General features: G+C 51.7%; 2 protein-coding genes across 4 annotated transcripts in view; one reads left to right on the top strand and one right to left on the bottom strand.

The window, feature by feature from the left end:
- Positions 1-1,356: 1,356 nt before the first annotated feature.
- Positions 1,357-7,699, top strand: CPXM1 (carboxypeptidase X, M14 family member 1; the record flags this gene model as incomplete). Of its 3 annotated transcripts, none has more annotated exons than XM_081096714.1 (14): positions 1,357-1,561; positions 3,043-3,204; positions 3,380-3,489; positions 3,608-3,747; positions 3,837-3,927; positions 4,502-4,652; positions 4,737-4,825; positions 5,154-5,277; positions 5,359-5,555; positions 5,642-5,821; positions 5,907-6,204; positions 6,351-6,490; positions 7,121-7,223; positions 7,326-7,699. In XM_081096714.1, 14 exons carry the CDS (start codon positions 1,357-1,359, stop codon positions 7,565-7,567), a joined length of 2,232 nt encoding a protein of 743 aa, XP_080952840.1. In that variant the 3' UTR covers positions 7,568-7,699. The 3 variants fall into 3 exon arrangements, with proteins under 3 accessions (XP_080952840.1, XP_080952841.1, XP_080952842.1); XM_081096715.1 differs by having other exon boundaries at positions 1,357-1,528; XM_081096716.1 differs by having other exon boundaries at positions 1,357-1,528; positions 5,907-5,982.
- Positions 7,700-22,352: 14,653 nt separating this feature from the next.
- EBF4 (EBF family member 4) overlaps positions 22,353-26,230 on the bottom strand; it is a gene marked incomplete at its 5' end in the record, with an annotated part of 56,681 nt that continues 52,803 nt past the window's right edge. The window contains 3 exons of the mRNA XM_081097647.1: positions 22,353-23,171; positions 23,399-23,474; positions 24,593-24,790. Of these exons, the coding sequence (XP_080953773.1) occupies positions 23,404-23,474; positions 24,593-24,790 (269 nt within the window). The 3' untranslated portion in view covers positions 22,353-23,171; positions 23,399-23,403. The remainder of the gene's footprint in view (positions 23,172-23,398; positions 23,475-24,592; positions 24,791-26,230) is intronic.

The raw sequence follows: 26,230 nt of genomic DNA on the forward strand, positions 1-26,230 counted from the left end.
CCTACCCAGCGCGGGTGGGTGGACCAGATGCCTGGGGAGCTCCAGGACTCCCCTATATGAAGTGGACTGGGCTGGTGGTGTCCTCAGTTCCAGGAATGCGGGACGCTATTTCCTTCTAGAGATCCTGCAGATAGAGCCACCAGACGGTGCTGAGACGCTGCCTTTGGGCGATTCGAACTGCTTAGATAGATAGTGGCCCTGCCAAAAATATTTGCTCGGGGCCCTTCGTCCTCCGTTAGATTCCTGGCCACCTCTGGGCATCCCTTCCCCGTGGGCATAGCAGTCTCTCTCTGCCGGCTCCTTGCAAGGGCAAAGCGTCGGCCAGAGGCGCACAGCGGACGCACTTCCTTCCTTCTGGGAAGGCGGCCCTGGCGTGGGAGAGTCAATAGGGTCTTCGGGAGGGGGGGGGGGCGCGGAGGGATGAGCAGGGTCCTGCGCTCTGGAATCCAAGGATGCGGGTATTCCCGCGGCCGGGCACCCGAGGCTGCGAGGTTCGGGCCGGGGGAGGAGAATTGAGGCAAGGGCTGCGAGGAAGGCGAGAGGGCAGGACGCCCAGCAAACCTGGCCCCATCCATCCCGGGCCCCAGCCCCGTGGGTATCCGCTTCTCTGCCTGGATTACATAACACCAGAACGTGGCAGCCGGGCGAGCAGAGGAGGAGGCGAAGGGAGGGAAAGGCGAGAGGGGAGGCGGGGCCGGGGTGGGGGTGCGGTGGTGCCGGGAGGCGCCGCCTCTGGTGGGCCCCTCGGGCTGTCGGTCAGAAGGATTCCTAGTGGGCCAGCCCTCCTCCCACCCCCGCCCCGTCTCAGTGTCCCCTCACTCTTCCACGGCAGGCGGCCTCTGGCTGAGTCTGGACGGATTTCCCTCTGGGGTTGTAGTTGCCTCCTCCGAAGTTCCGAGCTTGGCTGTCTTGGCTAAGGCAGCGGCCGCTGTGCGCCTCGGTTGACCGGCTTGGAGAATGAGGCTGGACTGAGCGGCCACGCGTACAGCATCTGGAACGGTGCGCCGCACCTCGTAGGTGCCTCGTGCGGGGAGGAGCCTCGCACTGAAGCCGAGGTTGCCGAGGGGCTTTGCAGACGGTGTCGGCATCGCTCGAGGGAGGCGGGAGCGGGAGGGGCGCGGTCGGTGAGAGCCGAGACGTCCGCTGCCCGTCGGGGGTCCGCCCCGCACGTTCCGCCCCGCCCTCCCTCCCCCTCCTCCTCGGGGTCCCGGGCCAGTGAGCGGGCTGTGGGCGGGCCGGAGGCGCAGGGGGCGTGTGGCGGCCGCAGGAAGGGGCGGGGGGCTCTGGGGCAGCGGGCAGGAAAAGACAACCCACCCACAGCCGCGGTGCAGCGCCTCCGCACCTCCGCACCTCGCCATGTGGGCTCTCCTGCTCACCGTGGCCACCTTCGCGCCTGCCGTCCGTCAGGGTCTGGGGGCGCCCGGCGCCTCCGTGCTGGGCCTTGCGCCGCCCAGGACCACTGAGGCCCCGATCTCTAGCTCAGCCCTACCCAGCAGCCCGGCGCAGCCGCCCGCGGGGAAGAAGAACGGTGGCTCTCCCGCAGGGCCCGCCTCTCCCACAGGTCGGTGCCCCCACACCCCCGTCCTCCGGGCGACGACCCTTCCCCAGCACACACACACACACACACACACACACACACACACACACACACACGCTTTCCGACCGGTGCAATAGATGCTGACTCAGCAGCCCCAGTTCCCGGCCAGACCCAGTCAGCAGTCCTGGGACCGGAGCCAGTGGGATGCTGCCTCTTGCAGCCCCAGACCTTCCTTTTCCTAGATAAGGAAGCTGAGACCAGAGTCAGGAGGAGGGGGAAAGAGGCAGACAAAGGCACTGACACTAAAAGGTTCAGAGCAGGACTGTGTGTGCGGGAGCGAGTTGGGGGGCAGGAGCTAGAAGGAAGGAACAAGAGACGGCGGGGGCGAGAGCTCTGCTGAGGCTGTCTGGAGGAATGGGGCAGGGGCAGAGGCAGGCCGCCTGACCTCCAGATGTGGGAGCATAGAGGAGAAAGGCAAGGGGATGGCAGTCAAGGAGGGCTTCTCAGAGGAGGCATGTGGAGTTGGGTCGTTGCTCACAAAGAGTGGGCATCTCTGAATCAGGATTTGCTGAAGGGGGCGGGCGGCGCAGCCAAGAAGGACACTGCGTGTGCGAAAGGCACAGGGCACCAGACGTTAAAATGTATGGCGTTTCCTGGAGGTCCCTGTGGAGCTTGAGTGCGTGGGGAGCTAGTGGCACCTGCCCTGTAAGGCCCTGTGCTGAAGGGCAAGCGGGACACAGGTCCAGCCCCGGGAGGCCTGAGCACCAGGCAGGCATGGGTTTGAGGACAGAATATCGCCGCCCCGAGGGCAGATGCAGTGATGGAGGTGGCACGGGGGCTTTTAGAGACCGAGTCTGGAGCTAAGGAGGGCTCCTCAAAGGGCATCTGAGATGTGAAGGAAGGATGGGAATTAGGCAATAAAATCAGAGGCGGTGGTGGGTGGTATGCTGGGGAGGGGACAGCCAGTGCAAAGGTCTAGAGCAGTGGTTCTCAACCTTCCTAATGCCGCAACCCTTTAATAGAGGTCCTCATGTTGTGGGGACCCCCAACCATAAAATTATTTTCGTTGCTACTTCATAACTGTAATTTTGCTACTGTTATGAATCGTAATGTAAATATCTGATATGTAGGATGTATTTAGGGGACCCCTGTGAAAGGGTCGTTCGACCCACAGGTTGAGAACCGCTGGCCTAGAGGTAAAGAACCACACTCAGCTCTTTGGAGCTGCCACATAGTTCCTAGTGGCGGGGTGTCGCTCTCCATGGGAGGGGGTCAGGGGAGGCCGGCCAAGCATGTGGTCACATCGGGAAGGGGAAGGAGCCAAGGGAGCGGCTGGAGAGGCAGGTTGGGATCAGACTGTGCAGGCCTTTCAGCCGTGCTCAGCTCTGGAGATGCCTGTGGTGGAACCTGCTGTGGCGTGCAGGCCTTCTTGGGATGGCAGCCCTCTCCACCTGGAATTTCATGCCATTCTTCCCTTCCCCCGTGCTGTTCTCCTTGGTCCCCAGGGGCCTCACGACAGCGCGTCCGGATTCGTGTCATCAAGAAGAAAAAGGTCATTGTGAAGAAACGAAAGAAGCTAAGTAGCCCCAGTCCCCTGGTGACTGCCAGGCCTCCTGTGACCACTAGCCCTGCAGGGACCATTGATCTTCCTGAGGTGCAAGAACCAGGTACTGTCCCTCCAGGGGCCCTGCCCAGATTTGCAGCCCCTGGGGCACCTAGGCACTAACGTAACGACCTCACCAACATAGGCATGCCCCTAGCTGCGCCAGCTTAGGCCCAGCTTCCCACATGCCATGAACATCTCTCTCTCGTCCTGTGCCACTGCTCTGTCCCTGCCCCCAGGCTGTCCACCTTTGGGCCTGGAGTCCCTTCGAGTCTCAGATAACCAGCTTGAGGCATCCAGCAGCCAGTCCGTTGGTCTTGGACCACACCGAGGACGGCTCAATATTCAGGTCAGCACCTTGCTCAGAGCAAGGCAACCCCTAGACCCTTCTTTCCTGCTCTCCCCCTCAATTCTAGTCCACCCCACCCTGCCCACCTGGGCCTGATCACCATTTTCTATGCCCACAGTCAGGCCTAGAGGATGGCGATCTGTATGATGGGGCCTGGTGTGCTGAGGAGCAGGATGCTGAGCCGTGGCTTCAGGTGGACGCTAGGCACCCTGTCCGCTTCTCAGGCATTATCACCCAGGGCAGGAACTCTATCTGGAGGTGAGGTGGGCTAGCCCCAGGCCAGGGATTCATGGGCTGGGCGGGAGTCCTAAGGGCCACCCATGATCTCTCCCCACCCCTCCCGCCAGGTACGACTGGGTCACCTCATACAAGGTCCAGTTCAGCAATGACAGTCGGACCTGGTGGGGAAGTAGGAACCGCAGCACTGGCATGGATGCGGTGCGTAGTGCCATGTGGCTTGGGCCCTCTGAGCTGAGGGTTGGGCACCCAGCCCATTTTAGGGTGCTGGGCTGGCGTGGGGCTGGCCTGGGGACAGGGAACAGATTCCCACTGGGGCATTCCAGGAGAAAGGGGTTCAGGATGAGTGGCACCAAGCAGGCAATCTCAGGAGCCAGGCTGCTTTGGAACATGCCCGTATTCTCCCCAAATACTTCTTCCATGGGGTGGGTGCCACTTCATGCCATGGCTTCCTGCTGGAACACCCCTTGAGGCGATGGGTCTCTGGTTCTTGCATCACCTCTCACCTCCCCATCTCATGGACCCGTTTATACATCGGGCTGTCGTGTGGGGTCCTGGCTGGTTTTAGGTTTGGCTGCTTCTGAGTCATGTGGCCATATTTGTATAATGAGCTGTGAGCCAGCCAGAAAGCATGGCTGCCCAGGGCTGCCCTTGGGCAGGATGCCAAGTGCAAATTTTTACCTGAGTCCACCAGGGTGGGTCTGATGGGGAGTGTGGGTCCTGGGCTGGGTTGCTGGGGTTCGAGCAGCCCCATCAAAGTACCTGACACCCCCAGGTATTTCCTGCCAATTCGGATCCAGAGTCGCCAGTGCTGAACCTCCTGCCCGAGCCCCAGGTGGCCCGCTTCATCCGCCTGCTGCCCCGGACCTGGCTCCAGGGAGGCGCATCTTGCCTCCGGGCTGAGATCCTGGCCTGCCCGGTTTCAGGTGGGCAGTCGGACAGGGGCTGGGTGGGCAGGATGCACCCTTCACTGTGAACTTACCTTTAACCATGAACTTGCCCTTCACCAGATCCTAGTGATCCATTCCCTGAGACCCCTGCACTGGCATCCTCTGACCCTCTGGATTTCCGGCATCATAATTATAAGGCCATGAGGAAGGTCAGATTTAACCCCTGTGACCAGGAGGGAGGAGCTGCCTGCCTCAGGTCCCCTTCTCACCAGAGCATAACCTGCTGTGACTACCCTCATGTCCCCTCTCCCACCCTCGCTGTCTCACCTTTCTTTCCTGTTGACTCGTAAACTCTGCTCCAAATTCCCTTGTTACGGCCCTTTCCCTGTCTGAGCCTTTCTTCACTTCTGCTGTTCCCTGCCTGTACTGTGCCATGGGATCCCCATTTGCCACTGGCTTTTTTAAGTTCTTCCATGGCCACATGGGGTCTGACCCCTGGGTCTCACACATCACACTTTACCCGCCCCCTCCCCCCAGCTGATGAAGCAGGTGAATGAGCAATGCCCCAACATCACCCGCGTCTACAGCATCGGGAAGAGCTACCAGGGTCTGAAGCTGTATGTGATGGAAATGTCGGACCATCCTGGGGAGCACGAGCTGGGTACTGGAAGGTGGGGTGGGAGAGGTAGGCGCTGGTAGGGCTCTGGGCACGAGCCGGACGTGAGCCCCTGTGTGTTCCCAGGAGAGCCTGAGGTGCGCTATGTGGCTGGCATGCACGGAAATGAGGCCCTGGGCCGGGAGCTGCTCCTGCTCCTGATGCAGTTCCTGTGCCGTGAGTTCCTGCGAGGGAACCCACGGGTGACCCGGCTGCTCAAGGAGACACGCATTCACCTGCTGCCCTCCATGAACCCTGATGGCTATGAGACTGCCTTCCGCCGGGTAAGCCACCTGGGCCGAGGGCCACCCTGCTCCCTCTCCCCTGGTGCTTGGAGCCTGCGTGGCTGACCAAGCCCCCATTCCTGCAGGGTTCGGAGCTGGTGGGCTGGGCAGAGGGCCGCTGGAACCAGCAGGGCATTGACCTTAACCATAATTTTGCTGACCTCAACACACCACTGTGGGAAGCGGAGGACGACGGGTTGATGCCCGACACTGTCCCCAACCACCACCTGCCCTTGCCCACTTATTACACCCTGCCTAACGCCACTGTGAGTATTCTGGGGGCAGTGGTGGAGGGCCACCTTGGGGACCCTTGTCTCTGACTCCCACCTGTCCTGACCTGCCCCTGTCCAGGTGGCTCCTGAAACTCGGGCGGTGATCGAGTGGATGGTGCGGATCCCCTTTGTGCTGAGTGCCAACCTCCACGGGGGCGAGCTCGTGGTGTCCTACCCATTTGACATGACTCGGACCCCATGGGCTGCCCGCGAACTCACACCCACCCCGGATGATCCTGTGTTTCGCTGGCTCAGCACCGTCTATGCTGGCACCAACTGGGCCATGCAGGAACCGGATCGCCGACCGTGCCACAACCAGGACTTCTCCTTACATGGCAACATCATCAACGGGGCTGACTGGCACACGGTCCCTGGGAGTATGTGCCCGAGGGTGGTCCCAATCAGAATCTGCTGTCACACACAATGCTGGTGTCACTTCCCATTGGGGAGTGTCGCGCAGAGGAGGGTACCAGGAGGGCAGGCTGCCTGCCGCCTTGGGCTCCAGTGTCTGTGGTTCCTCTAGGCATGAATGACTTCAGTTACCTACACACCAACTGCTTTGAGATCACTGTGGAACTGTCCTGTGACAAGTTCCCGCACGAGAATGAACTGCCCCAGGAATGGGAGAACAACAAAGAGGCCCTGCTCACCTACCTGGAACAGGTGGGACCCGAATCCTCACCCCCAGCCAGCCCCTCACTCCCGACTGACCTGCTCTCCATTCAGGTTGCAGCTCCCACCCCGGGGTCATCCATCCAAGGTTCCGCAGCCCGCATTCTGACTCACAAGATGCCACGGGCCAGCAGGTTGGCGTGGAGGGCTATAGGACAGGAAGCACAGTTTGCCAGCGAGGCGGCATCAGACACTGTTTGCCTGTAGGAGTGGACCCCACAGCAGTCTAGGCTGTGGTCCACAGCGTGCTCCCGAGCTGTTCTCAGAAATGACTCCCATTAGGCCAGGAAGTGCTGTGGTGTAGATGCTTCAGATTCCACAGGAACTCATGTCCCTTGCAATGACTCCATAAGGATAGCTTCCAAGGGTTCCAAAATGACAAGTTCATAACCAGGGTCATTGAACTTGGGGAAGCCCGATGATGCTCCTTCCTACCAGGGAGTTATAGTTCTCCCAGTCCCGGTGTAATTTATCAATAGGAGATATTTTTATCAGAGTCTGTCACCCAGGAACATAGACATACCAGCTTTATCAAGTTTGCAGGGAAACAGCCAGAAAAATGAATTGAAGGTCACAGTCTCATGCAGAAGGGAAAGGGTTTGATAAGCTTTCCCCACACAGGTGCGCATGGGCATTGCAGGATTTGTGCGGGACAAGGACACGGAGCTCGGGATTGCTGATGCTGTCATCGCCGTGGATGGGATCAACCATGATGTAACCACGGGTGTGTGTGGCGGAGAGGGGATGGTGGAGGGGTGAGAGGGCTTTGGGCTGGGTCAGAGGCTGAGGATCACTGGACCCTGATCTTGCTTTTCACTCCTCTCAGCGTGGGGTGGAGATTACTGGCGCCTGCTGACCCCAGGGGACTATATGGTGACAGCCAGTGCTGAAGGTTACCACTCAGTGACACGGAGCTGCCGGGTCACCTTTGAAGAGGGCCCTGTCCCCTGCAATTTCCACCTCACCAAGACTCCCAAGCAGAGACTGCGAGAGCTGCTGGCAGCTGGGGCTAAGGTGCCCCCAGACCTCCGGAGGCGACTGGAGAGGCTGAGGGGACAGAAGGATTAGCACTTCCGGTCAGCTGCAGAGCCTTGGGCAGGCTGGACCTGTCCAGAACTGAAGGAGGGGGGACGAAGAGTGGGGAGGGAGGGACAAAGTGGGGAAAAGGTGCTCGGGCTCATTAAAGCTATGTGGCCCCTCAGCCAGTCTTTCTGTGAACTCTGTGTCCCAAATCCTCTGCCTGGGCCAGGCCTCAGCTCTCCGTCCTACCCCATCCTACCCTGCACACACTTGCGTACTCTCATCAGTTGATTTCTGGAAAAATAGAGTGAAAAAAGGACCCCACCTGGGTTCCTTTTTTTTTTTTAACTTAGGGTTTGGCAGGGCATCTCACCAACCCATCAACTTCTGCAGCTGGTGCCATACAGAGCTGTGGAACATTCTGGAAGCACCTTCTCAGTGCCAAGTATGCAAGCAGTCCAGGCTAGACAGTGCCCCTCCCCACTCCCCAAACCTGGGGCTCCCAGTCAAGGATGGGACTGTTCAGTACAGTGTGAGGTGTGCCGAGGTAGAGGCTGGTTGCTGTGGGAGCACAGATAGGGGAGTCACATACTAGTACACGTGAAATACAGCACTGCAGATCCCCGGGGACTCAAACCGTCAAGGTTGCGATAAAGGTGATGGTTCTAGGAGTTTAGATGGGAGGTGGGCCAAGTGTGGAGATATGGACAGGGACACCTCCAAGGATAGAACAGCTGAACATTTGAATTTCCTTCACCAGCCATTTTTGGAAAGTGGTGGTACAAATGGTAGGATTTGATTAGTTTCAGACTGAAGGGGAAGTTGTGTGTCAGTCTGTGTTTGGCCAGGAAAACAGCCCACTCTAGGTATTTGAAGCAGAGGAAAACGTAGTGCTGGAAATTGGATATCAAGGGGTTGGAAGAATTGAATGGAAAAAAAAGAGGGGAAGGGAATTTCCCCTAGAATTCAGAAAGCTGAGGACACATGTTCTGGCGTCTGTAAGCCTGTGCTTTGCTGATGTTGGTGCTCCGGTGCCAATGACCTGGGGCCACCTATCATCACTGTGGTCACCTGCCTTGGCTACAGCTACGAGCAGAAGTTCTTCCTCCCACTTTCTAATCTCCAACCTCTGAAGTCCACTGGCAAATATAACTGTAACCCAGCTTACAAGGAGGCTCACAAAATGTATTTTCCAGGCTCCCCGCACCCCTGCAATTTCGAGGGGAGCTTGCAAGGGCAGGAATGGGGCAGATACTAGCAGGAAACATGGGGCGAAGACAGCCATGCAGCCTATTGTGATGTAAGCTCTGCCTAGTGCTGGGCTGCTGTGCTCTCTGTTCCCTGAGGTCTCTCTGTCTCTGCCTCTCACATTTTCAATCTGAGATCACCACAGGGATATAGTGCCTCATCTCCCTGCTCCCTGTTCCTCCCCTACCGCCCCCACCCCCCACCTCCAACTCCTCTTATACAGCATCAACTGAAAAAATTTTTGTTTTTATTCATCGGAGTTTAATATACATAATGAAAATACATGTAAGTGCACAGCTTATTGGCAGAGTGGATTAAAAGACATGGCCTGACTGTATATTGCAAGAAACTCACTTCAAATATAAACATCTAAAGGCATCTGAAAGGAAGAGAATGAAAAAAGATGTATCATGCAAACAATCAAAGGAAAGCAGGAGTGACTATCTTCATATCAGATAAAGTTGACTTCAGGACAAAGACAATTACCAGAGACAGAAAAGGACATCATTATATAATAACTGAACACACCCAGGATTGTCCCTTGGGTAGCTTAGAATCAACTAGTTCAGCAAAACTGAAATGGCATGTGAACTCCCCCAGCTGATGTTCAGGCTTTGGATTTTCCCCAGTTCTAGCAAGACATGTCCCTGGCCAGAAAGCTGCATAGCTGCCAAGAGGTTCCCAGATCCCTCCTTCCTCATAACTATGTAAAGTTAATGGGAGTGGGGCCCTCCTCCTGGAGCTCCTTTAACAGTGAGATCAGCCCTGTCTGGCTTAGCAAACCACCTTTTGGATAAAGGGACTTTGGGGCAATATATGCATTCTCCCAACGCTTTGCCTGAAAGTTCCCTCAAATACACTCCGAACAATTGTGTCCGCACCATGTGTCATTAGAGGCATTTGCCTTTGCCGTTCTCTTGACCTATAGACAAGATGAAGAACCCTTCAGCATAATCTAGTAAAACTGAAGGCACAGATGTCCCTGTGTACAATGTATGTTATAGGGAAACTCTTCCATGTGCAAAAAGGTACATCTATATAAATGCCTATAGCAGCCTTATCTGTAATAGACCCAAATTGGAATCAGCCCAAATGTCCATCAAGAGGAGGATGAGCCAGCCGGCATGGCTCAATGGTTGAGCGCTGACATATGAGCCAGGAGGTCACGGTTTGATTCCTGGTCAGGGCACATGCCTGGGTTGCAGGCTCGGTCTCCAGTGTGGGGCATGCAGGAGACAACTAATCAATGATTCTCTCTCATCATTGATGTTTCTATCTCTCTCTCCCTCTCCCTTCCTCTCTATAATCAATAAAAAATATTTTTTTAAAAGAGTAGAATGTAGAATAAAATATGGTACATGTATGTAATGGAATTGTATACAGGAATGAAAATAATCACTATACACACACAACATGGATGGCTCACAAAAACATTTTTGAGTGAAATAAGCAAAACACAAAAGGAAAACTGATTTATGTTGTTTATGGATGTATGAGTGATAAACTGATAAAGAAAATCAAGAACATAATTATGATAAAATTCAGGATAGTGATTGATTCTGGGGAAGCCATAGAATGACAATCATGGAGGAGGACATGGGGGTTTCCGGAGTACTAGCGATATACTTTTCCACCTGAGGATATTTTTTCCATTGCTTTTTAGAGAGAGTAGAAGGAAGAGAGAGAGACAGAAAGAGATCAATTGATTGTCTCCCACACTCACCCTGGGGCTGGGGATCGAACCAACAACCCTTTGGGGCAGCAGTCGCCAACCTTTCGGACCTCACGAACCACCAGTGGTCCCAGGACCACCAGGAGCTTTGGTACACAGGCCAATGCTCTAACCACTGAGATTACCAGGCAGGGCTAAAATCTAGTGTGGTTTTTTTGTTGTTGTTAATCCTCACCCAACGATATTTTTCCATTGATTGTTAGGGAGAGTGGAAGAGAGAGGGAAAGAGAGAGAAACATTGATGTGAGAGAAACACATCAATTGGTTGCCTCCTCCAGTAAGCCCGGACCAGGGCCCAGGCGTGGGAGGAGCCTGCCACCAGGGTATGTGCCCTTGACCAGAATCAAACCCAGGACTCTTTGGTCCGCAGGCCGAGGCTCTATCCACTGAGCCAAACTGGCTAGGGCTAAAATCCAGTTTTTTGATGAACACTTCAGGGAGTCACACGTATGGATTCATAGGCGCAGGCATAAAGAGTTCCCTTGTGCTGTCCCTTTGTACTCAGATTCCCCTCATTCCAACTCTAGGCGAACATGAATCACTTGTCTGGTCCTATATTTTTGCATTAATTCAATGAACTCTTAGCAAGATAAACTCAAAGAAATCTATATCTAGACATAGAATTGTCAAAAGCCAAAGACAGAGAGAACCCTGACAGCAGCAAGGGAGTGAAGTGACACGTCATGTACAGGGGACAAAACAGAGTTCTTTTGTCCATTAGACAAATTGGGTAGTTGTTTTCTTATTTTTGAGTTTTGAGAGTTGGATACATGTCCTTTGTCTGATATGTGATTTGCAAATATTTTCTCCCAATCCGTGGCTTGTCTTTTTATTCTCTTAATAGTGTTCTTTGCAGAGCAGAAGTTTTAAATTTTGATAAAGTTCAATTTGTTATTTTTTATTTTGTAGATTTTTTTGTGTCCTATTTGAGAAATCTTTGATTAACCATAAATCATGAAGATTTTTCCTATGTTCTCTTCTGGGAATTTTGCATATTACATTTAGATGTAGAATCCCTTTTGAGTTAGTGTTTATACATGTGAGATGTAAGTCAAGGTTTCTTGTTTTTGCGTACGAAGGTCCAGTTTTCCGAACACCTTTTGTTGAAAAACTGTTCTTTCTGCATTGGAATGCCATTCGTGTGGGTTTATTTCTGGAATTTATAGTCTGTTGCATTGGTATGTATCTATCCTTTCACCAATACCACACTGTCTTTATGACTGTAGCTTTATGACACATCGTAAAGTTGGCTAGTATGCACATGCAAAAAAAAATGAAATTGGACCCTTATACAAAAATTAGCTCAAAAATAGGTCAGTCCAGCCAGTGTGGCTCAGTTGGTTGACCATCATCCCATGCACCAAAAGGTCACTAGTTTGATCCCTGGTTAGGGCACATCCCTGGGTTGTGGGCTTGATCCCCAGTAGAGGGCGTGCAAGAGGCAGCCGATCCATGGTTCTCTCATTGATGTTTCTCTCTCTTAATCTCCCTTCCTCTCTCTCTCTCAAAAAAACAAAAACAAAAACAAAAAAACAATGAAAACATATTTTTTAAAAAATGGATCAAAAGTCAAAACTTAAGGGGATTCCTGTTTTCTTCTAGGAATTTTATAGTTTTTGATAACTTCTTGGATATAACACCAAAAGCACAGGCAACAAAAGAAAAATAGATGCATTAGACTTCATCAAAATTAAAAACTTTTGTGCATCATAGAATACTATAAGAGTGTAAAAGTACTGCAGGAGAGTGAAAAGAGAATACAGAGAATGGGAGAAAATATTTATAAAAATTTAAGTATTCAAAATATATAAAAACACCTACAACTCAACAACAAAACAAACCAATTAAAAAATGGGCAAAGGACTTGAACACATTTCTTCAAAGGAGATATACAAATGGCCAATAAGTACCCTAGAAGATGCTCAACATCATTAGTCATTAGCGAAAAGCACATCAAAACCACAATGAGAGAGCATTTCACATCCGTTACGATGGCTATTACCAATAAAATGGAAAGTAAGTGTTGGTAATAACGTGGAGAAATTGGAACCCTTGCGTGTTGCTAGTGAGAATGTAAAATGTTACAGTTGCTGTTGAAAAGATTTTAATGAGTCCTCAAATGTTAGATGTGGAATTAACAAATGACCCAGCAATTTTACCCCTAGGTATATCAGATATACCCCAAAAATTTTAAGCAAGAATTCAAACAGATACTTGTATACCAACGTTCATAGAAGCATTACTCACAATAGCCAAATTTACATTTAATGCAATACTGGAAGTCCTAGCAAGTTTAATAAGGCAAGATAAAGAAATAAAAGGCTTAATATTGTTAAGAATCAATAAAACTCTCCCTATTCACAGATGACATAATCATCCATGCAGAAAATCCTACAGAATCCATTTTTTAAAAAGTGTCTAGAACAGTGATGGTGAACCTTTTGAGCTCGGCGTGTCAGCATTTTGAAAAACCCTAACGTAACTCTGGTGCCGTGTCACATATAGAAATTTTTTGATATTTGCAACTATAGTAAAACAAAGATTTATATTTTTGATATTTATTTTACATATTTAAATGCCATTTAACAAAGAAAAATCAACCAAAACAATGAGTTCGTGTGTCACCTCTGACACGCATGTCATAGGTTCGCCGTCACTGGCCTAGAACTAATAAGCAAGTTTAGCAAGGTCACTGTCTTTCAGCTTTGGGGTGACCAAGTGCTTCCCTATGTTTGTCCTAATTATTATTGTTAAGAAATACATAACACTTGAGGAAGAGACATCTCTTTCTAATTTGTACAGAGACCGTATGTACTAGCATATGCTTGGGATGAAAGCTATTTAATGTCCATGGAAAGAAAGACAAAGATGGTTTCAGCCAGTGACAGATAAATCTCAAGATAAATGCCCCAAGTGTGTGAAAGCAGTGTGGAGGAAATAAAGGCCACAGGCTCACGCTTTAATGTCAAATTGTCACTCACTAAAAATCTGTGTGCAGAAAGAATTAGGGGAGCACATCCACTATAGCGCCCCTACTCCACTGGCTTCTTAGAACTTTGAAGTTATTTGTCTTTTTCCTTGTAGGACATGTGATCCTGTCCAAAACGCCCACAGAGACACTCAGTCCACTCTAAAACGCCCTTGAAATTTGGTCTTTTGGTGGGACCAGGGGTGGAGGGGCTGCATGTGGGGGTGGTTCCTTTTTGCTGATGGGCAGAGGTGGGAGGTCTGGCTCCAAGTGTGATCTCCACTGATTCCATGGGTTGGGGATAGCAATTCACCTCTGGGCCGCGGTGAAAGTCCTGACTCTATTAGGTTTGCTGTGATACTATTGCAGCATGGAAGGCAAGAGTCACCTTGTTACTGCTGAGTGGGGTGGAAATCCAAGTTCCTCACATGGTTTTCACGGAGGAGCCAGTGAGAACACGTGGGTGGGGTGGGGAAATCTCATTACCAGCTGGTGGGGATGAAAGTCTCAGCTTTCCACTGGTCTTCTCGAACATCACTCTGGAGCGGGTGTTGGGGCACCACTGCAGCCTGGAGGGGTAAAAGTTGAGGCTCCTCACTGGGCCTTTGTTGGTGTGGGTGTACTACATGAATATTTTAAGAATTTTGTATTCAGTCTCCCCTCCCATCCCAACTTTAGGCAAACACGAAAACTTGTCTGTTCCTATATTTTTGCATTAATTAGTTAGCTCGGAGGTTTGGCCAGAGTAGGAACATTTTGTCTCAAAGCTTCTGTCTTCCTGAGTTGTTCCTTTCTTGGTCCCTTGGCTGGAAAGGGCACATTTGGGGGGCGGTGCTTTTTGTTGTTGTTGCTTGCGTAACACTTGCATTTCTGAATTTCTGGCCTCTACAGTTCCAAATCTAGGAATTATGAGGCAAAAAGAAAACCCAAAGAACTCACTTGCTGGAGGCTAAGACCAGCAGGTCATAATTATGCAAGAAGTCTTCAGAAGGCTGATGGACCTTGGGCTTTTAGCAAGGGCTAAAGACTATGCTGAAGACGATCCCCTACCAGTTGTCGGCAAACTACGGCTCGCGAGCCACATGCGGCTCTTTGGCCCCTTGAGTGTGGCTCTTCCACAAAATACTGACTTCTGCGCATGGGCCACGAAGTTTCAATCTCACAGTACGTGCGCGCCCGCACCGTGGTATTTGTGGAAGAGCCACACTCAAGGGGAAAAGAGCCGCATGTGGCTCGCGAGCCACGGTTTGCCGACCATTGCCCTAACCTGATAATGTTTTACTGTTTACCAAACCTTACCTTTGATATGCCTGTTTGCATTCTTAAAGGGCAAATATGTATTCCAGTAAATAAAAAGAATATGGGTCTGGAGATTCAGCTAGCTTCATCACTAGAGTGAAGCTTCTGCCTGGTTCCCCATGCCTTCTAAATTTATATTTCTTGTCTAGTGTATCAATTTACGCACGGCCCCTTCTCCAGATTCCTGAACCCTTGCTACAAAAGGCTGCGGCACTCACTATTGAGTCTTTCCTCAGTACTGAGGTCCCCAGATAATCTTTCTTCTTTTTCCACCTTTGAGAGTCTTTTTTACGTTTGCTTTGCTATATACAATGTCCAGGGTTTTAAGTTATACTTAGCGGAGGAATAGAGATGCACAACTACCCCATTCTTTCAGAGTGGAAGTCTCTACTGCTCTTCTGTTGGTTTGTTTTTGTTTGTTGTTTTTGGTGCATAAAGTGCTTTCTGCCCATTCTTTATTTTTTCCTAATGCTCCCTCCCAGGAGCTTCCTGCTGAGTGCTCCCTTCCCAGAGCTGACCCTCCCACAGCCCACTGCTATTTTTACTCTCTGGACACTATATCACCTCCCCTTGAACTTCCCCTCCTCCTGTCTTTTCTCATTTCTGTGCTCTTCCCTCTAGACCAGTGGTTCTCAACCTTCCTTATTCCACGACCCTTTAATACAGTTCCTCAAGTTGTGGTGACCCCCAACCATAAAATTATTTTCGTTGCTACTTCATAACTGTAATTTTGCTACTGTTATAAATCGTAATGTAAATATCTGATCTGCAGGATGTATTTTCACTGTTACAAATTGAACATAATTAAAGCATAGTGATTAATCACAAAAACAATATGTAATTATATATGTATTTTCCGATGGTCTTAGGCAACCCCTGTGAAAGGGTCGTTCGACCCCCAGGTTGAGAACCGCTGCTCTAGACAGTCAGTAGTGTTCACATTGCCCAAAGTAGAATTAGGATGGCTGCCCCAGAAATTCAGAGGGAGAAACAGAGCAGGCTCAGTATTTTTTGTTTTGCTTTGGAAATTGGCTTTTGAGTATCAAAAGGGAAAGCCAGAGGGAAGCAGGAGTTGATGCCAAGATAATATCTTGGAAAGAGACTAGAGGAACAGCAAGACTGCCACCCTTCCCCCTACCTAGGGAACTGGCTGAGGGTCACCTGATCTGGGAGGTAGAAGAGAAGGGAAATGGGGCCCAACTTGTATAGTGGGGTTGAGGAGGAGGAAAAGGACAGGAAAAAGAGGCTGGGTCAGCTTTCAGAGGCGTCTGGGCAATGGCTGCAGAGCCCCAGGTCGGCAGAGCCAATGTAGACACCACCCATTGCCCTTCCCCCAGCGACCACTATTGAGCCAACTGTTCCCCTGGCTATATGTATCCACCTCTGCTGCAGAGTTCTGCTGAACCTCATCTCAGCTCCCTGGGCGGCTTCCTGCCCTTGGTATGTGAATGGCCCAGGACACTCCCCAAAATGGTAGTGGAATATACAGAAGGGGAGTCTTTGCCACCCAAGAGATTGTGATGTCATAAAAAAAGGCCTAGCCCCTGCTTTTGGAGGTACTAGGTAGATGGGTATACTGGAGGCCCGTGGTGTCCCACCCAGATCGTCCTTGCCAGCCAGCGCACCCATCCCCTAACTGTGGAGTGTTGACTGATAACAGCTCACAACTGCCCCCTTCCCCCAAGGACTACGGTTGGCCAAATGGGAGCTGCTTGACCCAGAGGTTGCATGCTCCACCCCACTGCGGCAGTCTGCAGCCCGGGACTGGAACAGGGGTGTGATAGCCATTTCCTTGCCGCAAAGAAGGTCCAACTGTGGTGCCTGCCCTTCATGCTCCAGACCCTGGTGAGGTCGGGGGTAGAGAATCATGCTGGATTCCTGCTGAGAGCACATTTTTGTTTTGTTTTGTTAATTCTCACTTGATGGTATTTTCTCCATTGATTTCTAGAGAGAGTGAAGGGAGGGAGACACAGAGACACATCGATTGGTTGCTTCCCACACATGCCTTGACCAGGGCCAAGGATTGAGCCTGCAACCGAGGTACGTGCTTTTGATGGGACTCGAACCTGGGACCCTGCAGTGCACGGGCCGACGCTCCAACCACTGAGCCAAACCAGCTAGGGCTGAGAGCACATTCTTGCTTCGCTCTTTCCCCTGCCTTACCCTGCCTCTCTCACCCCTTTTCTTCCAGAGAGCACACGAATTCCCATTTCAGGTCCTGCATTCAAGGAATCCCAGCTAATGGAATGGGATTATGGCAAGTGCCGAAGAAATGGGGGAGCTAATGGCAATGGAGTCCCCTCATACTGCACTTCTGAGGGAAGAAGAAACCTTGCTGGGGCTCTTTCTTCTGCTTTGGCAGCCCCCCACCCCCCTCTCCCAACCCCACACGTGCATGTGCACACACACCTCCCTCTGCTACTGAACTGCGCGCGCACACACACACACACACACACACACACACCCCAAAGAAGGGGTTTGGAGGAATTCTTTGATCTTTGAGGCTTGATTAGGGGGTTTTGATTTTCAGGTGCGATCAAGAGGTGATGCTTTAGCCTTACTCAACAGGAGCAGAGCGATGTCCAGTGGCCTCTCGGTACCTGCTCCTGGCCTGGCTTGACCCCGGGGACCCTGTAGGACCGCGTGCTGTGGAAACCACAGCGGGGACACCATTGACAGGTCTGCCAGGTTTGGGCCTGCTCAGCAGCCGCTCCACCACATTCCACCCGGCAGCCAAAGTTTGTCTTGGCAAGGTGGCCCTCTGGGCCCCGCTCCAAGAAGGGCCCAGGGGCAGCCCGGACAAACCAGCTTTCACCACAGAAGCCAATGCTGGCTGGGCTTGACTTGGTGCCAGCCCAAAAGTGGTCGGACCCTACCCCGCGCCCCTAAAAGTGGACTCATGCTCTGGGAGAGTGGTGAGGGGGAGGATGAATGGAGGGGAGCCAGACCCCCAGGTGGGTGAAAGCCAAGAAAGGAAGCAGAAGCAGGGACCCAGGCCAGAGGGCTTTCCTGATGACACTCCATCCCGAGACAGGCCATCAGGAACTGGACCCACAGGGTGGCTGCCCAGCTCTGGAGTGGCCCTTGGCCACAGTGCCAGATAGACAGCCCTTTCAACCCTGCCATGGGGAGACCTCCCCACCTCTCCTCTCCCAGCAGCTCACAGCTTCCCCGACTCAGCCAAGGAGCCCTGGCAGCCTAGCCTGAGAGGCCCACGCACAGCCAAGGGCGCATCAGGAGCAGCGTTCATTCCCAGGCAGGCGATGGAAGGAAGGGCTTTGGAGAACCAAGATGCCAGGGTGCTGGGCCCCAAGGAGCAGCAGACCTGTTACTTTACAGCATTTTTCCTTCCCCCTTTAAACACTTGGCTCCTTTCCTCTCAGGGAATAAAATAAAAATGTACTTGTTTCTGTTACTGCCCTGCTGGAAAGCCTCTTCTACATCTTTAGGGCCATGAAGTCTCTTCTGTTCTGCTGCCAGTGGAAGCGGAGAGAGGGTCTGTGGACTCAGAATCCTCCCACTTATTCTCATTGGCGGTCCCTGCAGCTCTAAACCCAGAAGCTCCAAGGCTGAGGCCAGGGGGGAGGTTTGCACACCTTCTCCTTTGGAGAGTGGAAGCAGGGGCTGCTGGACAGACTACCCATGAGTGCTATTCTGGAACTCCAATAGGGGGACCCAGAGCTATGAGTCCAGCTGGGAAGAGGCAGGTTATGGAGGTAGAATGACTTAGTGAGAGATTAACGTGTGTTTGTTCTTATGTTTTCCCCCCTCTACTTCAAGAAGTTAGCTGAAGACGGCATGGCAGGGTGAAGGACTGAGTTGGTCTGTAGATCTCTACATTTTGTTTCCCAAAAGCCTAGCTTCTTGTGGGGAAGAAAAGAGCCAATAGGTGCCTTCAGAGAGAGTAGTGCAAAGACAGAGAGGAAGAGGGGCATGGGGAGTGGGGTAAAAAATAGACTGGAGTTGACCGTTAAAACATGTAATTAGACAGTTGATGCAATGGCTTAACATTAGACACATAATGAGTGTAATTCAGCACATTAACAAAATATTGGAGAAAGTCACACAATTATCTCAATACATGCAGAAGAGAAGTTCATAAAATTTGCATCTATTCATAATTTTAAAAATTTTAAATAAAATTAAGAATAGCCCTGGCTGGTTTGGCTCAGTGGATAGAGCATCGACCTGCGAACTGAAGCATTCCAGGTCAATTCCGGTCAAGGGCACATGCACAGGTTACGGGCTCAATCCCCAGTAGGGGGCGTGCAGGAGGCAGCTGATCAATGATTCTCTCTCATCGATGTTTCCATCTCTCTATCCCTCTCCCTTCCTCTCTCTCTCTAAAAAATTATTAAAAAGATATTTTTAAAAACTTACTAATCTGCCGAAACCAGTTTGGCTCAGTGGATAGAGCGTTGGCCTGCGGACTGAAAGGTCCCAGGTTCGATTCCGGTCAAGGGCATGTACCTTGGTTGTGGGCACATCCCCAGTGGGGGGCGTGCAGGAGGCAGCTGATTGATGTTTCTAACTCTCTACCTCTCTCCCTTCCTCTCTGTGGAAAATCAATAAAATATATATTTAAAAAAACCTTACTAATTTAACATCTATAATAAAAAAGCATAATATGCTAATTAGACCAGATGTCCTTCCAGACAACCTTCCAGACGAAACTTGGGCTATAGCCATGGGATCAAGGAAGCCACCACAACTGCGAGGGAGGGATCCAAGCAGCCGCCACGGCTGCAAAGGCCTACTCTTGCATGAATTTCGTGCATCGGGCCTCTAGTCTAGAATAATAAAAGTGTAATATGCTAATTAGACTGGACGTCCTTCTGGACGTCCTTTCTTCCAGACAAAGCCACAGTGGGCAGGGGCCACGGCAGTGGTGGGCAGGGGCCGGGGCCAAGGCCCCGTGCACAAATTTCATGCATTGGGTCTCTAGTAATTATATTAGTGTGGTATTGGTATAAAGATAGACAAAAAGATCAATGGATCAGAATAGGGAATCCAGAACAAGCCCATATATTTATGGATACTTGTTTTATGATAAAATTGCCACTGTGAGGTAGAGGTTAAGTTTAATTTTTTTCATTTGAATATCCAATTGACCCAATGCCATTGATTAAAAAACCATCCTTTCCCCATTTGCATGGCAGTTTCCATTTTTCTGGGAGACTTTTGTTTTTGCAAGAGGGTAAGGGGCCCACCGATTGGGTGGGATGGGGAGAAAGATGTTTTGCAGAATAGTCAGCAGTTGGGCTGGTCTCAGCTGCTACCTGGCTTCCCTTGAATCACTGAGTCCAGTCCCCCAGTGGGTCCTGTCTGAGCGAAATGCAGCTTCAGAGGCTGTCTGATCCCCGGATAGGATGTAGAACACAGCAGCCTCGTTTTGCTGGGAAACATATGGGAAGAAAGCGGAGGATTTCTGGGAGATGTTGTCTCTCTGAAGATCGAGTAACCAACTGTCTTATCTTTATCCTGATTGGCCCTGTGGGTGGGCTGATGCTGAGAAGGGGCTCTTTGTCACCTGGCATCTAGAAATAACGTGGGCAGTTTCTGTCATGTGGTCTCAGGAGAATTGGGACTTGCAGATAAAGGAAAATTCACGCCCGCTCTGAACTTATTTCAAGTACAAAAATCAACTTCCTTTTCCACAGGTTGACACCCCGGGACTATCTCCACGGTAGACACTTTTGTGTCCCACCCACACCTCCTCATCTTGATCTCTTCAGTGCACACCTGTCTGACTCCATCTGCCAACACCTGCATCTTTTTGCCTGAAGATTTTCTCTAGCTTTTGGGACCTGTTTTACCACCCATGGGCTGACTGGAAGTGCCAGGAAGGTAATGCTCCCCTTCCCCACAGAAGCCCTCACCCACTGACTGATGGAAGTTGGTGTATAAATACTCCAGCTCCCTTGCTCCTCAGGTGGAAAAACTCTGAGGTGTGTTCTACACTGTCTACCCCAGTTCTCCAGCAGGAAGCTTGTCTCAGATTCTGCTTCTAGGGGAACCCAATCTAGGACATGTGAAAAAGAAAATTATATTAGTTACTTTAGGCTACCATAACAAAATGCCATATACGAGGTGGCTGAAACAATAGAAATTTATTTTCTCATTGTTCTGGAAACTACAAGTACCAGCGATCAAGGTGCCAGCTGATTTGGTTCCTGGCGAGGACTCTCTTCCTGGCTTGTAGACAGTCTCACCTTCTCACCGTGTCCTCATATAGTGAAGAGAGAGCTCTGGGGTCTCTTCTTACAAGGACACCAATTCTATCAGACGAGGGCACGACTCTCATGACCTTATTTAACCTTAATCACCTCCTTAAAGGCCCTATCTCTAAATATAGTCATATGGGGGGAAAGGGTTAGGGCTTGAATGGATGAATTTGGGGAGGACACAATTCAGTCCATCAAACTGATAGCAAACATAATTGATTAGCTCTGCCTACTCTGGACCAGGGAGTGGGCAGTGCCGACTCAAATGGTGGCCTGAGCACAGTTGAGAGATTTTTGAAGACAGATATCACATCTCATTCCTATCATCCATGGCATCTGACCCATCTCAGGAACCAGAATATGACCATTGTCCGGCTACCATCTGCATCCAGTCCAGTGGACTGCAGTGGAGAGCCCCAGGCAGTGGAAACTGCTCAGAGTCTGAATGGAGCAGGGTGTGGCATGGTAGCCTTCAGGGCTCTGCAACATAGGCTGGAAACAGGAACTGAGGGGGAGACCAGGCAAGCACTATAAATAGGGGAGGGTGACCAGAAGGCTACCTGTTATGGTCCCAGATGTTGGCCAGGATCACAAGAGAAGGAAGTGGCAGGACCAGCCCATCTTCCTTGGCAAGTGTCTTTGCCCAGAGGGCTGTAGGGCATGGGCACATGGGTTGGGAAAGAATAGGATTTCCCCAGGTCAGAGCAAAAGAGTGCCACCAGCCTGGACACTGGGATCCCTGGACAATAAGTCAAAAAATGGCTCCCCGGGTCCGAGGTCTCAGGCACATGTCTCAGGGGAACAACAGGGATTCATCCTGGAGAGGGGGTAAATGAGTCCAGGAATCTTGCATCTTTACTATCCTTCCTCCAAAACTCTGAGACAGGAAAGCCAGAAAGTGGTTAGGCCTGGGGTCAGACCTCGCTCAGATAGCAACTTTGGGAGCCAAAAGCCACCCCACCCAGCCCAAGTGAGGCCCTGCAGCCTCTAGCCAGGAGGGATCTTACTTCTGGGACTGTGTACACCTAGGTAATGTTTAATTTGTTATGTTCTGGTCCCCAGCAACCCCTACGCTGGGGGGTGAAAATTCCTACTTTGGTCCTGCCAGACAGCTAGGGGATGGAGCCCTCAGTGGCCAGAATGTGCTCCCAGCCAAAGATCTCAGGGCTCAGCCCATGTCCTGGGTCCTCAGGCCTGTACGCCTTCTCCCCACACCCCGACACAGTACCTGAAAGCAGACCTGGGTAGGGAATAGTTGCTCAGTTGAACTCTGGGGCTGTTGAAAAAGCCCAACGTGCAAGAACACTGCCAGGGGCATGTTTTAGACGGGCTTCATGAGAAGCCTAGAAAAGCAGACCCACGCCAAGGAAGCAGGCAGGAGAGGCTGGGTGGCCACCCGCATCTGTGTTTATTGTTCTGTTTTCTCCAACCCCAACAGAGCAGAGTGTGAGTCCAGGGGCAGCTGGGCCCGTTCCATGGTTCTATGGGACCAGCAGAGTCATGTGTGTGTGGGTCAGAGTCCATGGGACATCTATTGGGAGGAAGACCCATAATTCAGGGGCCTAGCACCCCCTCTTCTGCACTGCCATGCCTGAAGCCCCCACTGGGATTCATGATGTGGCAAGCGTGAGAGTGCAGGCTGCGATGGGAGTGGGGCAGCCATGGGGCCAAGCGACCATCGGAAGCTCCATGGGAGCCTGGGCAAGCCTTCTGAGGCTGCTGGACATCTCCCTTGCCCTAAAGAGAAGTGGGCTCTGGCCCAGCGAGATGGGCCAGACACAAATGGGATCTTCCCAGGCCACCTCTCCCTGAGCTATCCTCTTTCCCACAGTCCACTTCCTGTGCTCCTGTCACCTGATGCCTCAGGTCTGCACAAAGTCCATCTCTTCCACAGGAACCGGTCCAGAGTGTGAAGTCCTACATCCCAGCACCTCCCTGGGATGCTCTCCTGCCAAAAGCATCAGCACAGTGCTGGGGCTTCGACCAGCCCCAAGAAAGGGAGGTGAAAGAAGCCTGTGGAGGGCCGGGAGCATGGGGATGAAGTCCTCTCCCCATTCAGGCCCATGGGTTGAGGTCTGTCCACAGCCCTGGCCCTGCCTCTGTCTGTGCTGCCATCCAGGGCATGGGTGTGAATCCTGGTGGGACCTCCAGTCCGGGCCAGCAGGGGCCAGACCTGCAGACCTGGTTGGGAGATGGAGAGAAGGTCTTGAATGAAGGCTGGCTGCAGGGGACAGGAAGCCACTTCTTGACACTTGTTCAGTATGGGCCACTGCACGGGCTCCGTGGCCCTGACAGTGGTCTAGATGGGCCCTGGAGAGGAAGACCTGTAACCCAGCTCCCCATACATGCTAAGGTCTTTGGGAGAGATAGCCCATCTAAGGCCGGGAAAGGACCAGCCAGAGACTTACCGTAATTAGGAGTACGCCAGGCCCTGAAGCCCCCGGGCTGGAGAGTGGAACTTCTCAGAATCCTCAAAAGGCTGGTCTGTAGTAACAAAGGGGAGGGGCTATGAGCCATGTGTGGCCTGGGGAGCTTATCTGCCTGTCCTCTCTGGGCTGGGGACAGTATACAGGGCTGAGTACAGTGCTATCAAGAGCCTTGGAGGTAGTTAGCCAGCCCTAGCTCTGGTCTGGAACCAGCATTGCAGAGAGTTAGGCGAGGCGTGCCAGAGGGCCTGGCTCGAGGTGAGGAAGCAGATGGCCAGGTACCAGGACAGAAAAGAAAAGAGGTCAGCCTCCAGGAGCACTGATAGCCAATGCAGCGGCAGCAGCAGCGTGGCTTCCTCCCCTATCTCCATGACATTCATCACTCCCATCACCCTTGCCCCTGCCTACCCCCCTCCCATGGTTGGTATTGATGTCCTTCACATTTTAAACTGTCTTGGGTTAAAAAAAAACAACAAGGCAAAAAAAGGATTGCCCTTTCAAATCATCCTAGAGCATTATCTACCAAGCCCATCCTAACAGTCATCTTCTAGGGGATGTGACTTCTTTTGACTCGCTATACACTATTGGTTAGGGCTCAGGCTGTTAAATTGGATGTTGAGTTAGAGGAGACTGATAAATGAAGTGGCAAATGACAACCATTTCACAATTGGGATGTGGAGGGATGATGTGGTCTCAATTTCTTATCTGGAAAATGGGGGAGAGGAAGCTGGGCTAAACTTTGCCCAAGGCCAGTCCCCTTCCATCAGCAAGAGACCCAGTCCCTCACAGTGGTGTGTGCTACCCTCCAGTGGACACACAGTTAAAAAGCACGCAGTCCACGTGGGGTTCCTCCAGCTGAGTATTAGGTCTCTGCCCTGGGTTCAACTGGATGGGGGTGGGGCCTTGGGATGGTTTTCAGACCTTCTCCAACTGGAATTTGAGTCCCCTTTCCCTTGGTCAAGTGGCCAGTTGATAGCATCAGGAGTGGTGACCATCCCAAGCTATGAGGACAGGGAAATGGGGTCCCCTTGGACTCCTACAAAGCTCTTTGCTCTGTACCCTACTGGGAGACCTGGTCAACTGGCATGAGGCTCTGGTGAGATGTGGATGGCATGGGCCCCTCAAGCCCAGCTGCTCCACCAGGCCACAGTGGGGCAGAATGAACCACTCACTCACCTGGAAGCCCCTCTCCGTGGGCTCTGGGGCAGGCCTGGGTTGGGGAGCTTGGTGGGCGCAGCACGGGGGCAAAGGCGCTCCTCTGTTTGACAGCGGAGATCATGTTGACAGGTGAGAAGGAGAAGACGCTGGTGGTGGGGGCAGCCGCCGGGAGGGACATGGAGGAGGCAGCAGCCAGCGGGGGGCTAGAGGGCATGACTCCGGGGCGGGGCGGGCAGGGGCAGGTGCAGCAGGGAAGGCAGTGGGAGACACAACAGGGAGACAGCACCATAGTGAGCAGCGTGGGCTGCTGACCCCAGGCCCAGACCTCACTCGGGGCTGCGAAGGTCCTGGGGGGACCCATACAGGGCAGGGTCTGGAGGCAGGCTGGGAGCCTCTGAGGTCCTGGGCCAACACTTGCCTTTTGGGGGGCTCTGGAGACCCTTTCTTGGGGCTGGAGGTAACAGAGTCAGATTAGGTAAAAACAAAAGCAAAACCAGAATATCCAACAAAATCAAATACTGGGAGGTGGCTCCAAAGATGAGCAAGAGATAGAACAGCCTAGGATTCCTGCTGAAAACCACTGGAAGTCTGAGAAGCTGAAAAATATTTATGGCCCCTAGAGTACCAAAGTTCTCAGAGTTGAAGATTGGGGTTCATAGTGGAGCTGGGGCAAATGGTCAGGGGTAAAGTTTGGGGGTAGATGAAGGCTCCTGTTACAAGGCTCTCTGTCCAGGGCCAGAGCTCACACAACAAGCACTTGAACTTCCTCCACAAATATGCTCCCCTTATCAATCACCTCTCACTCTGGGTATTTTGTTTTCTCCCAGTTTAATGTAGGTCCTTGTCATCTCCAGCCCAGGTCCTACATCACCCTCGTCCAGCTGGTCAATTTTAAAGAAAAGCATAGGGCCCGACTGGCGTGGCTCAGTGGTTGAGCATCGGCTTATGAACCAAGAGGTCATGGTTCGGTTCCGGTCAGGGCAGCCCGTGTCTGGGTTGTAGGCTCCATACCCAGTAGGGGGCGTGTAGGAGGCAGCCAAGCAATGATTCTCATCATCGATGTTGCTGTCTCTCTCTCTCCCTTCCTCTCTGAAATCAATCAAATAAATAAATTTATATATATATATATATTTTAAATCCTCACCGAGGATATTTTTCCTTTGATATTTAGAGAGAGTGGAAGAGGTAAAGAGAGAGAAATATCAATGTGAGAGAAACACATTGATTGGTTGCCTCCTGCACATGCCCCGACCAGGGCCCAGGCCAGAGGGGAGCCTGTAACCAAGGTACATGCCCTTGACTGGAATCAAACCCGGGACCCTTTGGTCCACAGGCCGATGCTCTATCCACTGAGCCAAACCAGCTAGGGCTAAAAATATATTTAAAAAAAATAAATGAAGTGTAGGGATCACATCCTCAGATTTTCCTGTCCTCCAACCCCCTAGTCACCCGGAGCTGTGGCTTGCAGCCCTGCATAGAGGCTTTGTCTGTCCCTCCTCCCTGCAGCCTCCTCTCCTGGGGGCTCCTGCCCACTGTATCTCTGGACTCCTCTTTCCATATCTTCATCTGAACCCAGTTCCCTGCCTTTCCTAAAGACCAATCCGGCTGTGATTTCAGTGTTGTCTGAGCAGCGGGGTGGGGCAGAGGCTTTCTGGA

Source organism: Myotis nattereri, assembly GCF_964212035.1.
Source record: "Myotis nattereri genome assembly, chromosome: 8".
Taxonomy (NCBI): domain Eukaryota; kingdom Metazoa; phylum Chordata; class Mammalia; order Chiroptera; family Vespertilionidae; genus Myotis; species Myotis nattereri.